This window comes from Gekko japonicus, unplaced genomic scaffold (genome assembly GCF_001447785.1).
Source record: "Gekko japonicus isolate JY-2015 unplaced genomic scaffold, Gekko_japonicus_V1.1 scaffold250, whole genome shotgun sequence".
Taxonomy (NCBI): domain Eukaryota; kingdom Metazoa; phylum Chordata; class Lepidosauria; order Squamata; family Gekkonidae; genus Gekko; species Gekko japonicus.
In genome coordinates, this window is record NW_015167538.1 from 1145906 (window position 1) to 1161237 (window position 15332).

Sequence of the window (15332 nt, forward strand, 5' to 3'; positions counted from 1 at the left end):
CTTTAATGAACACAACCAGAACAGAACAACCGGAACAACATTAGCACTGCAGTTGTGCTTCTTTTAAACTCTCCCGGGCTAATGTAGCCACGCCCTACTTTACATAACAACCAATAGGGTTGTAAGAATAATGTCCAATCACAGATGTTCCCTCTCAGGGAACTGGATGGTAGGTGATTGGTCTGCTCTTCCTGGGCTACCAATAGGAATTGAGTCATTAGGATCCTTGCCCAGGACGAAGCTTTACATGGTGTTTCAATTAGTGAGTTTACATACAGTTGTCATTGAGCTGAATACACCACAGGCACAGAGCCGGCTGTAGGCAGGAGTGTGACCAGCTGCTCTCTTTCCTCTGCTATGTATACATGGCAATTGTCCCTATTTACAAAGGACAGTCCCTATTTAGAATGCCTCTCTGCACTGCAGTGCCTTTTGAAAAATGAGGCTAGCGTGTGGACATAGACAGTGCTTACCTACACGAATCGGAACTGTTTATCTAGATTTGGGGTGACAGGGCTGGAGAACAGCAAAAAACCCAGAAAGCAATCAAGTAAGGTGGAAGGAGAAGGGCGGGAGAGAGATTTAAAGGGACCATAGCCTTTAAAGCATCGGTGTGTTTCAAATGGGGGGGGGGGGATGGCCACAAATTCAGTCTGAAAAAAGACAGACATACAATAAGGAAAACATTTGAATGCCATTGGTTTCCAGTGTCATCATCTCATGGGAATCCCAGACTAAGCAGCTAGTGCAGAACTACTCTATTGTATGGAATCTCCTTCCTTACATCGGTCAGAAGACTTCCACTTTCTTGAATTCCCACAAGTTATGCCAGGTGGAATTGTCCAGGAGGGCTTTTAATACTGCTACCCAATTCTTGATTACAAGTGTGTGTGTGGGTTTTTTGGATTCTTAATTGTATATTGGTTTTGTTATTATCGTAAATCATCTTGTGCCTGGTCTCCGAGAAAGGCAGGCTAAAAATGTTCCAAAGAATGAGATGTTCTACTTAACATTCTTCAGTTTTAAAGAAGGAAACTGTCACAAAGCGAGTTACTAGTGCTCAGCCATGTTGCTTCAGAAGCCAGGGCAAGGTGTATTCATTGGGACAAAGAAGGGGAGACAGGCAAAGAAGGAAGTGGCACACCTGTAAGAACATCCTTCATTTTCTCCATGACACATCAGAAGCCATGCTGCTCTTCTTCCTCTCCCACTCAGGCCAGGATCTCCTTCGGACAATACAGCCGTCTGGTGGGGGCACTGGGGCCCTTCACTTATGACACACCAGGGACCACCCGCCAGGCCGCTGGCGACTGCATCAGGACCTTGCTGAGCATCCAAGGTGAGGGGACTTAGCGAGGGCGATCAGATGAGCACCTGGCCAACTGGTTCATCTGTCTCCACCTAACATGTCAAGCGGCACTGAAGGCCAAACTAGATGTTGTGTTTTTGGTAGGTTGGGTCTGAGTTCCCCGGGCGGGCCCGGCCCCAACCCAATTTGCTTTCCTGGCAGCTACAAAGTGGCTGCAGGGAATGCCATTTTAAAGATCAGAGGGAGCCCTTTTCAGCTCAGAATGGTATCTTTGGGGAGGTGAGGCTCTGCTCCCCCCCCCCCAGTTTTCATAAGCTGAAACAGCCTGGGCAGGAAGTTACGTAAATAACTTTGGTCTATTCTGACTATTCTGAGCCACAGTGATGTAAATAACTTCTGCTGGGCCGTTTCAGCTTCTGAAATCACATGGTGGGGAGGCAAGAGCTCCTCTTCCCCCCATGCTGTAATTTCAATCAGAAAAGCTCTCCCTCTAGATCTTTAAAATGCCGTCCCTTGCTGCTGCCGCAAGTTGAGCCAGAGGAACCCAGACCCAGGCTGCCCAAAGCCATGATGTCTAGTTTGGCCCTGAGAAGCAGCACAGACTGTGCAGATTAAGCGGGGAGGAGAGGTGTACTTTTGGTCGCTGGGATAAAGTTGCAATCAGCAATGGTGCGAAACTGATTTTTTGTTACTCGGAGCATGAGTTTTGAGTCCTTGCCCTGCCCACTATATCTCCGCTGCCACTTTCTAGACCATCTCAGTCTCCCATTCTCGCTCTTTCTCAGTCCACAGCCAAGAGCCCCTGCGGGTCACACTTGCCCTTAAATCCAATGCTTGGCGAGGCAAGAGTAGCCTTGCCATGACTGGCCAGGACTGAAACTTCGTCCATGATCCATCTGATGGGGGGGGAGGGGTAGTATGCCCAGCATGCTAACATTCCATTAAACTCATTGACAAAATGCTTACAGAAGCCGTGTTTCATGTTCGACACACTCTCTGACTTCTTTATCTTGCCAGAATATATTGGTTTCAGACCAGTTTTCTCTCCCTGCCTTCCCTCCCCCCAAGTCGTGGGAATCATAATTGTGATGAGGATGCTGATAATTCTTGCCCATTCCCAATAGGGGCTGGTGTATTAAACCGGATTAACTTTGCAGTGTGGACGTGCCCTGCTGGCTGTTAATCTAGTAATATGAATATCATGACCTTCTGGGGCTGGAGCCCTGATGCCAGTTTGGTCATTGGCCTTGTGGGCATCTTTTCCAGGCGTGGTCACTCCCCAGACACCAGAGGGTCGCCGGGAGGACTGGAAGCTGCAACGCATCCAGCAAGATCTGCAGAGCGAGTGCCCGCGAGAGGTGCACGCGGCCTCTTTCCGGCTGGCCAAAGTAAGGGGTGGGGGCTGAACGTCTCTGGAGGGTGGGACTGGGGACGATTCAGGCCCAAGGACAGGCTCTCATGCCCAGGGCCCTGATCTTCACCTTAATATATTGGGTCTTCTGGAATAGGAAACAGCAAGGGGGCTTGTAAAGTAAAGGTAAAGGTTCCCTTGCTCGAAAGCCAGTCGAATACGACTCTAGGGTTGCGGTGCTCATCTCTGTTTCAAAGCCGAAGAGCCAGCGCTGTCCGAAGACGTTTCCGTGGTCATGTGGCCGGCATGACTAAACACCAAGGCACACGGAACGCTGTTACCTTCCCACCGAAGTGGTACCTATTTATCTACTTGCAATTTTTTGCTTTCGAACTGCTAGGTTGGCAGGAGAAGGGGGCTTGTAGGAATGCGTTAACCTGGACAAAGCACCGTAGTGTCAGATGAATGGAATGTATGGTTGCTGCTTTCTCTTCCTAATAGAGTGCCTGTTCCCTTACAGCACAAAGGGCAGAAGTTCAACAGGTACAGCACTGCCCAAGCAATGCAGCAATACCACAGACTTTTCCCACTGCTGCTCCTTTTAAAAATATATTAATATCAAGCAGACCTGTACATACCATTAAATAAGATATCCCTAAGATTGCCAAACTATAGCCCACAGTATTCCCCCAGAGAACATTCTTCATAGAGCTCTTCCCTGACATGAATCTGCCTTATACTGAATCTGACCATCAGTCCATCAAAGTCAATATTGTCTACTCAGACCGGCAGCAGCTCTCCAGGGTCTCGGGCTGAGGTCTTTCACATCGCCTACTGCCTGGTCCCTTACCTGGCAATGCTGAGGATTGAACCTGGGACCTTCTGCATGCCGAGCAGATGCTCTGCCACTGAACCACAGCCTCTCCCCAGAGATATGAACCCAGATGAAGCTGCCTTATCCTGCATCAGACCATGAGTCTATCAAAGTCAGCTTTGTCTGCTCAGAACAGCAGCAGCTCTCCAGGGTTTCTGTCTGAGGTCTTTCACATCACCTACTGCAAGATCTTTCAACTGGAGATACCAGGGATTGAACCTGGGACCTTGTATATGCCAAGCAGAGGCTCTGCCACTGAGCCACAGCCCCCTCCCCTCATCCTGCTGCCTTTGCAAAGCTGTCAGGTCGAATACTTGTGTATACATCTTTCACCACCTCTAACTACTCCTCCTTGACTGGTAGTATTGCTGCATCTGTTTGCTGGAAGAAAGTTGCACCTGTTGAATGACTGCCCCTCTGTGGGCATATGGTTGTGTAGATTAGTACCCTGCCTAACCAGCCTGTCTTCCCCAAACATAAAGGGGACCCTCCCAGCATTCCCTGCGGCACCTGGGAGGACCCGTTTTCGTGATCTGCACCCAAGGAGAGGCAAGGGTGGTGGATGGGGGGTACCTTCTAACATTCTCCCTCCCTCAGATCGTCAGCTCTACCATTCCCTCGCAAGAGATTTTGACCTACCTGTGCTCCTTGCTGGAACAGCTGGGAACAGTGAGTGTTGCTTGTGACCGGGCTGTCCTCCTGTGGTTTGAAGTGATGCTGAGGGAACGGGGCCCAGACCTGAGGGACAAGGTAAGGCTAGGCTGCAAACAAACCAAAGCAGGCTATTGACAGCTGGCTGGGCCTTGAGCAGTGATGTGACATGGAAAGGGGAGCTCCTGCTGTGCCATTGGCTGAGAGAGCCTCCAAAGCACTTGTGAAATGAACTCCGAGCTTGCAGACGGCTGTTTGGTCTTCTCTTTCCAGGGGCAGGTCTAGAATGGGGTCCCGACATGGCACCCACCGGCATTTTTCCTGGCACTTGCCACGTCTTTTTAGAAGGAGGGGGCAGATGGAGTCTCTGCCCGGTAGGGCTTATGATTGGCCACTGGAGATCTGATAGGTTGTGCGGATTAAAATAGTGGTATTTTAGCGGCAGCTGCCACCATTTTTGGTTTTATTCCCCCTCATTTTTCTTTCCCATTTTTATTCCCTGCTGTTGGGCTTCCTCTGTGTGGCTGGCTTTGCATCCTGTGGCAGGAGGGCGGCCAACTCTGGGTTGGGAAATACATGGAGATTTTGGGGGTGGAGCCTGAGAAATGCCAGGTTTGGGGAGGGGAGGTGTTTCAGTGGGGTAGAAGGCCATAGAATCCACTTTCCAAAGCGTCCATTTTTTCCAGGTGACCTTTGTCACCTGGAAATCAATTGTAATCCCGGGAAATTTCCAGCCCCCACTTGGAGTGTGGCTGCCTTACATGGCAGCCATTTTGTGGTGGTCTGCCCCCCCCCCCAAGACAGCCATTTTGTGGCCGCGCCCGCCACCCTGTGTCAGAATTCCAAAGGTGCTCCCAGGATGAAAAAGGCTGGGGACCCCTGGGCTGGAAAATTAATGCTGGAAAAGTTGAATGCTGCCTGTGAGCGTCTACATTCATCTCGTGGCAGACTCAGAGCTTTCTAAAGCCCATGTGTGCCGTGCACTATGGTTTGCCTTCGTGTGAGTGAACCTCATTACTCAGTGAAAGTGGGGCACACCCCTCGGCCCCAGCTTAGTTTTTGTGACCCTCAGTGATGGCAGCCAGCCCCTCTCGTTTCTAGGTCTGCGACCTGGTGGCCTTCATCTGTTCCAGCCTTCAGCATTCTGAGGACCCTGCTCAGCGCCTGTCTCTGGCCCGGGCCGTGGCCACACTGTCGAAGTACCATCTCAAGACGGTCTGTGCCTCCCTCTTGGAGCAGCCCTTACTTCAAGACAGGTCTGTGCTAGGCCATCTTGGATCAGGGGGTTCATTTGGGACATGGATGCCCACCCCTCCCGCTCACAGGAACTCCCAAGAGTTCTTCACCCCAAACACAAACGGTTTTTCATCCCCAAAAGCACGACATCTGCCTTATACTGAATCACACCATCAGTCCCTCAAGGTCTGGAGTCAGTATTGTCTACTCAGACTATTCAGGGTCTCAGGCGGAAGTCTTTTACATCATCGACTACCTGGTCCTTTTAACTGGAGATGCTGGGAATTGAACCCGGGACCATCTGCATGCATGCTGTACCACTGAGCCGCCCTGAGCCTTAGGGGAGAACGGGATATAAATAAATAAATAAATAAATAATCAGGGCTCTTTTTGTAGAAAAAGCCCAGCAGGAACTCATTAGCATAATAGGCCACACCCAACAGCAGATTTATTAGCATATTAGGCCACACCCCTGACAGCACAGCTCATTCGCCCATTAGGCCGCACCCCCATGTTACCAGAAGTGTGGTCATCCAGCCACACCCACCTATTGCTTGTTATTCTGTTTACCTTGTTTGTTGTCAAAACCCAGGGCTTTTTTTGGAGCAGGAACTCCTTTGCATGTTAGGCCACACACCCCTAATGTAGCCAATCCTAATGAGTTTCTGTTGTTGGGTGTGGCCTATTATGCTAATGAGTTCCTGCTGGGCGTGGCCAACTTGGGAGCCAGCCAGAACTCCGTTCCTGTGCGTTCCTGCCCAAAAATAGCCCTGAGTAAGATACTGAGTTGTGATGTACACAGAGAAACAGATGTGATTCTGTGACCACTTGTTTTCAAAACCAGGGCACCCATTCCTTGCCTCCACATTGCACCAGTGAGAACTGCCATCCATCAGGGAGATTTCTCAAGGGATATTTGTGGATGTTTTGTACAATTGACTAGTAATTCCAGTGGGGAAGCTAGTTTGATTTTCTTTTCCTTCGCATTGGGGTAGGACCTTGTACCTCTTTTTGCATTATTATTATCTTTTGCCCTCAAGCCGCAGCTGACTTAGGGAGACCCCACAGGGTTTTCAAGGCAAGAGATGTTCAGAGCTGGTTTGCCATTGCCTGCCTCTGCGTGGCCATCCTGGACTTCCTTGGTGGTCTCTCATCCAAATACTAACCGGGGCCGACCCTGCTTAGCTTCCAAGTTCTGACGAGATCGGGCTAGCCTGGGCTGTCCGGGTCAGGATACTGATATTAGGTTAGAGCACCACCACCCTGGTTGTGGTGGTGGTACTGCCCTTATATCCTGACCATAACAATGTGTCATAAACCTATCTTTCTCTCTGAGTGGATTGCCACCATCTGTGCCATCCCCAGGGCCAGGAAGGAACTCTGGGCAGTGCTTGTGACTCGCACAGAGAGCTGTCTTCCCATCGTGCGGTATTTGCTGAGACAGCTGAGAGCAGGAGGAGGGACCGGGGAGGCAGGCGGCGACAACAGCCAAGGACCGGTGAGAGCTCTGGCTTCTTTGGGGGGGGGGGGAGCCTCTCTGCACCAAGATTTCCAAGGCGAGGAGACTGGGGTCTGAGCTTCAGCCATTTGGGGGTGGAAAGGGAGAGTGAACGGGGTGTTTATTTCTGAAATTACTCTGCAGACATCAAGCGTTGCTCCCTGTAGAGTTCATACTTGCTTCTTGCACCCCACTGGCCCCTCAGGGGGATGGGTTTATTTTTTAGTTTTGGTTTGGTTATTTCCTAGTTTTGAGTTTGAAAGGATAACACGTTTCCAACAGTGAAGGGGCCCTGAAATAAAGGTAGGTTAGGCTAAGGGCGAATGAGTGGCCCAGGGTCACCCAGTGAGTTTCCATGGTAGATTGTGGTTCCCACCTGGGATTCCCAGGTCTTAGTCCAACACTCTAATCACCGTACCACACAGGATATCAAATGTCAAACCGAAGATACTGGGAATCGAAGCTGGGTCCCTTAGGGTTGATCCTTCTATTTCTGAGCATTCTGTCCTGACCGGCAGTGGCTCTCCGGGATCTCAGGTGGTCCGGGATCTTCCCCAACCCTTGCTACTAGAAATCGTATTAACTGGAGGTGCCAGAGGGCTTGAGCCTGGATCCTTCTGTATGCAGCGTGGTTGTTCCACGGCTGAGCCACAGCCCCTCCTCCATGTTGTTCATCTACAACAAAGTTTGAGTCCAGTGGCCCCTTTAAGACCAACAAAGTTTAATACTGGGTCCATGGGGTCGCGAAGAGTCGGACTTGACTGTGCGACTGAACAACAACAACATAAGGTTTCATGTGCATGCACACTTCTTCAGCATCTTCTGTTTCATCAGACCAACACGACTACCCACCTGGATCTATATTGTTCATATGTTTTGCTCAACCTCTGTTGCTCCTGTGGGGTTCCACCTGCTCCTAGGTGGGAAAGGAGGTTCCTTCTGCATTCTGTACCTAACAGATGTAGCTTGGCGCGTGCACACACACACGTACGCACGCACGAAGCTGCCTTATACGGAACCAGACCCTTGGTCCATCAAGGTCAGTATTGTCTATTCACACTGGCAGCAGCTCTCCAGGGTCTCAGGTCTGAACTCTTTCACACCACCTGATCTTTTCAACTGGAGATGTGGGGGGGGAGGTTGAACCTGACCTTCTGCATGCCAAGCAGATGCTCTGCCACTGAGCCACGGCCTCTCCTCATGGCCTTCCCACTTGTGACCCTAGTCATAGGTTTGCACACAGAGAACGTAGGTTCGTTGGTGATGCCCAGCTGACCAGGTGCCGTGACCCCCCTCCATTCTGTGGTCTCTTTCCCAGGTGCTCGCTGCCCTCCAGGAGGTGATTGTGGGTCTGAATGACTGTGACAGGCTTCTCCCGCTGCTCCCAGAGCTGTGCTACTTTCTCCTGTGCCGACTCAGCAGAGGCCCAGATGCAGAGAGGCTGATTTCAGCTCCTCTCCTGGAAAGAAACGAGGACATTGTGACATCCCGCAGGTGATGTTCTATCCCTCCGTTGCACCGTGCGTGGCTAACTCCGTCCACAACCCTACCATGCTCAGGACAAACGAGAGCCCCGGTTCCTCCGCCCTAGGCCCTCCCAACCTGGTCTGCCAATCGGGGGAACCTTCACCTTCTGTGCTCCCAGTTCCCCCTTTTGCATCAAGATCTATTCCAGGCCTTTGACAGTAGCATCAGAAGCAGAAAGCTTTTCCCCAGGCAAGCCCGATCTTGTCATCGTCTGGTAGTTAATTCTGTATCAGGTGTACACAGAGCAAGTGCAATTCCTTCTGAATTTCCTTGTCTCTCCCCCACACTAGTAATAAATATACATACCTCCTGTTGTTCCCAATCCTGCTCCAAGGTTAATCAGTCCCACCCCTGGCCGTGAGCATTGTCCCCCCTTCCACAACCCCTTTGTGAACCTCTGACTTGGCTTCAAGGGGGGTTTGCTAGGCCTCTTCTTTCTGCCAAGCCTTTCTCAGCCAAGCACTTCTGCTTTCCAGGCTGGCTGTCGGAGTGTTGCAGGCCGTGTTCGACAAAGCCCTGCCAGAGACGGCAAGGGAACTGGACGTAGGAGACGCCTGGCACTTCCTGGCGGAGTCACACAGCTTCCTCCAAGGTGTTGCCCAGTTGGCCAGGTAAGGAGAGTATTTCTACTAACTTTGGAAAGTCACAGGGAGATTCAAGCACCTTCCCGTGACCTCGGTTCCCTGTTTGACCCTTGACAACAGTAAAATCAAGGAAAACGGGGACAATTTTTAAAGTGCTTTGCCTTCTGATCCAGGCTGGCATCTTGGGCTTAGATCGCTGGCAAAACAGGGCACAATCTGCCTGTTGAGCTTAAATAGCAACTCTGGTTTTGCAAAGTGTATCCGACATAATTTGCAGAGGAGCTGAGGTCTTGCAAGGCTTTGGCGAAAGCCTCCCTTAACTTGCCAATGACTTTTTCTTCAAAACTCTTATGGAACATTGGGAGATCCACTTTTTTCAAGGATGGGATGGACAGTTGGGGTTAGAATTAGGAGTCTTTTGGGTAATCTGGCGGAGCTCAAGATGTGTGCATGGGTCGCTTGGGTGTGGATCACGTCCCCTGGTTGAGGGAGAGTGGGGGGAGGGGAATGTACAAAGTCCCTTCAAACCCTTTCGTGTCTAAGGTGCATTCTGTCCATGAATGGTTGGACCATAGTCTAAGTCCGATGTCTTGAAATCCAAGGAAAGGAAAATATCTCAGGATGCTGCCAACATCTATGTTGAACTGGCAGGATGAACATGGAAACACCCTGACCTGGATAGCCTAGGCAAGTCCAATCTCATCAGATTTCAGCAGCTAAGCAGGGCCGACTCTAGCAAGTACTTGGATGGGAGACATCCTTGGCATACCAGTGGTCATGAGGCGGGGGCAGGCTTTATTCAGCCACCTCTCTGAATATCCTCCAGGCCCCCAGTAGGGGCCAGTCACCAGAGGTCGCCATGACTTCCAGGAGCACACAGGTGCACACATACACGCACATATAAAAAATACCAAAACAAAACACGGAAACAACCTGCAGCCCCTTGGAGAGTATGCCGCATGAGCTCTCCAGAGAGGAGTTTTCGGGGTGTGGGGAGAGGAGTACCCCGTTCTTTGTCTTGACGGCCACTTTGAGCAGCAGTTTCAGAACATGTGCAGAACACCGGTAGCAAGATTTTAAGTTCAGTTAAGAATTTTTTTCCCCCTTCAGGTGTTAAAGAAAGAGAAGGAAAGGAAGGGGGATTGGATTGGCTACATCTACAGGAGGGCCAAAGTCATTTTATGCTAATATCACCCAAAATCCAATTCCCAGTTAAACAGTCATCTGACTCCTTACAGCTCCCCAGCTCTGGAATTTCCCTCTGGGGTCCTAACTTTAGCTTGGAACTAAAGGCACAGCACAGGGGGCTGCCCTTTGGAAGCAAAGAAGAGCATCAAAGCAAGGGCGGACTTTGCGTTTATCACTTTCCCCCCTTATCTTAACCCCATATTAGCTCACTGGTATATTTGTTCTGTTTCTCATTGGTGTCATTTTCCCACTCTGAACCTCTCAACTATTGTAAAACCATCCCAAATAAATAAGCAATGTCAATCAGTTATCCTATTGAGGGGTTGTGGTAATCTGTGTTTCCTGGCCAGCTGACCCTATTGCTGGATTTTATGGCTTTAGGCTTAGCTGTTGGAAGCTCCAGGTGCGATGTCCCTGCCTCAGCCTCCAGACTTTGTGGCAAGAGAGGCTAGATAGCTAGATAGGCACACAGACCTGTTCTTCCTGTGTTTACTCTTCTGTCACTGTCCCCTTTAAAATGTAGACTGTGTTCTTAGGGACAATTTCCTTCCTTCCCTTCCCTCTCTCAGATGAAGCTCTCCCTTCTCCCTGCACACACCCTTGGCACGATGAGCTAGATGGCCCTCTCACCATCTGCTTCCATCCTTTAGCTAGTAAGTTAGTACTCTATCCTCTCCCTACTCTTTCCTATCGAAAAGTGTACTTCTCAAATAGAGAGAGAAGCAGGGCTTTTTTTGTAGAAAAAGCCCAGCAAGAACTCATTAGCATAATAGGCCACACCCCGATAGCACAGCTCATTAGCATATTAGGCCACACCCCATGACTTCCCTTGGCTTGCCCAGGCGCCCCGCAGCTGCCGGGGAAGGCACAGGGAGGTATTTAAATGCCTCCCCAATCCTTCCAGCCCCCCCCCCCCCGGCCCGCCCCCCCCCAGGCCCCCATAAGTCGCCATGGGTGTCACTCTCCAGGCCTTCCCTCTGTAGCCACGCACACAGAGGTTTTGGCTGTAGTGGGCGTAGCCAACTCTGAAGCCAGACGGAACTCCGTTCCTGTGCGTTCCTGCCCAAAAATAGCCCTGGAGAGAAGTATTTCTCTTCTAAAGTTGCAACATTGCTCTGTGTAGCTTTGTGAGCTGAGTAACCTGGTAAAGTGACGCCGCTGCGTTTGTAGCTTTATTTAAGCACTCTGCTAACGTAACTGGACTAAGCACACCAGTGAACCTCCAATATTAGCCAGACCCCCACTAATGTTTCCAACACAGACGAAAGGATCTCTTATGGGTGGGTTGGCTGGATGACCTCTAGATCCCCACGTGTAGGAAGAGGGTTGAGGCTGGAGCTCTCTGTTGCTTGACCCATCCTTGCTTTCCACCCCAGGGCCTTGGGGTGCTCAGGGCACCCTCTCCTTGACGGGCTCCTCCACCTCCTCCTGCCATCTCTGAGTTCTTCCAGCACGACCAGCAGGGACCTCAGCCTGGTCTTCTGTGCAGAGGTGAGATACGCTCCCAGGTGCTGTGGGGAGAGGGGGGAAGCCTCCAGGAAGAGAAACAGGTTGCATGTGGGTGAGTGGGAGGAAGAGCTGGGCACTGATCATCTTAATGAGTCACAGGCTCTCCCCCCGCCCCACTGTCCTGAGCTTAGTTTTTCTGCTCCCGTTTGATGTGGGCACAGAGTTCCCCCGCCTCTGCCCACTCCAGGGGTTGTCGTTCCAAATGCCCAGATTGGGAGCTCAGTAAAGGTTCTTTGTCCGCCTCAGTTCACAGGTCACCCCTTGCTGCACAGACCACAGACACTCCACCTCCTCCTGCAACAATTGCTGAGCCAGTCTCATGACGGGGATGCCACCAGGCGTCTCTTGGCGGTGCGAGGGCTGGGGGCCATGGCAAAGTGTGCTCCGGAAGAGGTAGGCCAGGGAGCAGAGGGTGGCGTAGGGACGCGTGTACGCCGGACCCTAACTCTTCGCTATTTGGCATCTCTGGTTTTACAGAACGTATCTTGGAAACGTTCCGAGATATTCTGCTTTGGCCCGGGAGCTTTGGGTGTTCCGAGGCTTTTGGGGGAGGGAGTCGCTTGCCAGGCGAAGGCATTTGCTTTGACATGGCCCGCTCAGTCCTTGAACCCCTGAGTTGCCCTTGAACTCCGATGGAGAAACTGGGGGGGGGGGGTGTGTCAAACTGGGTTAGAGCCCAGTTCAGAGCTTTTGAGCAGGAAAGACCGGAGAAAGGAAACTACAGATCACATTTCTCTAAGGAATTGCCCGGCCAGGGGTATTGATGATGTGTCAGGCTGCGATTGGTTGGTTTGCTGTGTTGTCATAGAGAGTCGGACGGGCAGACGGTTGCCTGGGTCTTAGAGAAAGGGCAGGGCAGGGAGAAGAAGCCAGAAGAATCTTGGCCAAAAAGCTGGAGGGGGCTGAAGAAGCTCACAGACAACGGGAAACAAGGGATGCAGGACTACTTGGTCTAGAGTTGCCAACTCCAGCTAAGGAAATTCCTGCAGGATTGTGGGTGAAGCCTGGGGAGGAAGTTCAGTAGGGGATGCAGTGGTGAGAGTCTGCCTCCAAAGCCGCCATTTCCTCCAAGGGAACTGATCTCTATCGCCTGGAGATTAGCTGTAATTCTGGGAGATCTCCAGGCCCCACCTTGGGCTTGGTAACCTGAACCTGGTCCCAAGCAAGGAGGAACAGGCCAGAAGGAGAAGGGGCAAGAGAGGAGAGGGTGCATGGGATCCAGGGCTTCTGCGTGCACCCTGCTCTCAGATCCTCAGGCAGTCAGCCTTACTATCAGGAGTAGACGGTGGGAGGTTCTGAGGATCTGGTCTGGCAGGCCCAAAGCTTCCCCCTGTTGCTGCTGCCCACCAGCTGGCATTCAGAGGCACACTGCCTCTGAACATGGAGGTTCCATTCAGCTATGGTGGGGCTTTGGGGGGATCTGCCCCCTTTCTTAAAGGCACAGCCCCAGAAGAATTTCTCCTGTAAATGCTTTTTTCAAGCATTTCTTTAAAAGTGAGCACTCCTTTAAGCAGAGTGGGGTGCTGTAATTGGCTAATTCCTGCACTGAGCAAGGGGGTTGGAGTAGGTGACCTCTAGGATCCCTTCTAACTGTGTCAAGAAACTAGCCTCCTTTAAGAGAGCTTTTCTGCCTAAGTGTTAGCTTTCTTGACTATAGAAGTCATCACCCCCACTTGCTGGCTTGTTCTCAGAATGGTTGCTTAGGCTGGCAGAAGTGCTTAACTTGCAGCCGCTGAGAACTGTCATCAAAAGGGGTTGACAGCTTGCAGTTTAGAGATCTGTCCTGGACACAGGTTTCTGGTAGTTAGTTTTATTATTACGGTCTTAAGACCAGTCACAGCTTTCCATTGGCTCAATGGCTTTTCCTTCTGCACTGAGAACCCCCATCAGAAAAAAGATTTGCCCCACAAGCCACAAAGTCCTGGCTATGGGCCTGTGGTCCGGGGACCAACCTAGGCACTGACTGACGCAAGGACCGCTCCACAGGCCAAGAAGCAGCAGAAGGCTCTGCTGGCAGCTCTGCTGGACGCTGCCGGTGAAGCAGCCAGCCTCGATGTGGCTGGTGAGGGCCTGTGTGCGCTGGGCAAGATGTTGGGCTGCCTCGGGGGACGCCATCTGGGTCGTGCTCTCCAGGCTGTGGCTCACCAGGCCTGTGCACACCTCCAACAGGTGAGTTATCCCTGGGGCCCCAGCAGGGCATTTCCTGCTCCCGCACCCCAAACCAAGAGGGTCTCAGCTCAGCCGGGAGTCCGTTGGAGGCCCTGCAATGGGATTGAGTGGCTCCTTCCTGTCTCTCAAGGGAGGCTTCTGTCTCATGCACAAACACCCCAGCACAGTCCTGCTTCTGCCTCCCATGCTGCAAACAGGAGTCTGAGAATGGCAGACAAGCTTACAAGGACAAAGTTTGAGTCCTGTGGTACCTTTAAGACCAACGAAGTTTTATTCAAAGTGTAAGCTTTCGTGTGCAAAGCACACTTCGACAGACACAATGAAATAAAATCTCAGACCCCACAAACAGGGAAAAAGAGGGTGGGGGGGCTGCCGTGAGGGAGAAGGTCCCAGGTTCAATCCCCAGCATCTTCAGTAAGGATCAGGTTGTAGGTGATGTTGAAAAACCTCAGCCTGAGAATCTGGAGAGCTGTTGCCGTTTGGAGTAGATAATACTGACTTTGATGAACGAATGGCCTGATTCAGTATAAGGCAGCTTCATGTTTTCGTGAGGGCTGAATGGAACCTCCATGTTCAGAGGCAGTGTGCCTCTGAATGCCAGCTGGTGGGCAGCAGCAACAGGGGGAAGCTTTGGGCTTCTGCGTCTTGCCTCTTTACCTCCTGCATGTATCTTGTTGGCTGCTGCAGCAAACAAGAAACGGGACTAGATGGATCATTGGTGTGATCTAGCAGGATTCTTCTCTTGTCTTCTGAGTCCTTGTACACAGTGCCCTGACCTGGGTAGCCTGGGCTAGCCCGATCCTGTCAAATCTCGGAAGCTAGGCAGAGTTGGTCCTGGCTAGTATTTGGAAGGGCGACCTCCAAGGAATACCAGGGGTGTGATGCAGACTTTGGCAACGGTAAACCACCCCTGAAATGACTCTTGACTTTAAAAATAGCAAGTCTAGCTCGACACCTAGTGGTGCATAACACTAGAACATCTGGCTGCCAGACAATCTTAGGATCTCCTGACTATACCACACACAAAGGCCAAATAATAATAATAACAATAACAACAATAATAATTTGCACACAGTCAGGGCTGGCCCTGTGGTTGGGCAGTACCCACAGCCCACCCCTGAGACTGGATACACACACACAAAGCTGCCTTATACTGAATCAGACCATCCATCCATCAAGATCAGTATTGTCTACTCAGACTGGCAGCCGCTCTCCAGGGTCTTCCACATCACTTCCTGCCTCATCCTTTTCATTGGCCATGCTGGGGATTGAACCTGGGACATTCTGCACGCCAAGCAGGTACTCTTCCACTGAGCCACAGCCCCTACCCATGAGACCCCTAGTCCATCAAGGTCACTATTGTCTATTCAGACTGGCAGCCACTCTCCGGGGTCTTCCACATCACCTCCTGCCTCATCCTTTTCATTGGCGCTGCT

The 15332-nt window shown here is 51.3% G+C and overlaps 1 protein-coding gene across 1 annotated transcript in view; it reads left to right on the forward strand.

Annotated features, from left to right (window-relative positions):
• The window catches only part of LOC107112413 (maestro heat-like repeat-containing protein family member 2A), a 63815-nt gene that overhangs the window by 37830 nt on the left and 10653 nt on the right, over window positions 1–15332 (forward strand). The window contains exons 27-36 of the mRNA XM_015413542.1: window positions 1216–1339; window positions 2576–2697; window positions 4132–4284; window positions 5287–5441; window positions 6787–6919; window positions 8238–8413; window positions 8923–9057; window positions 11595–11709; window positions 11974–12120; window positions 13684–13896. Of these exons, the coding sequence (XP_015269028.1) occupies window positions 1216–1339; window positions 2576–2697; window positions 4132–4284; window positions 5287–5441; window positions 6787–6919; window positions 8238–8413; window positions 8923–9057; window positions 11595–11709; window positions 11974–12120; window positions 13684–13896 (1473 nt within the window). The remainder of the gene's footprint in view (window positions 1–1215; window positions 1340–2575; window positions 2698–4131; window positions 4285–5286; window positions 5442–6786; window positions 6920–8237; window positions 8414–8922; window positions 9058–11594; window positions 11710–11973; window positions 12121–13683; window positions 13897–15332) is intronic.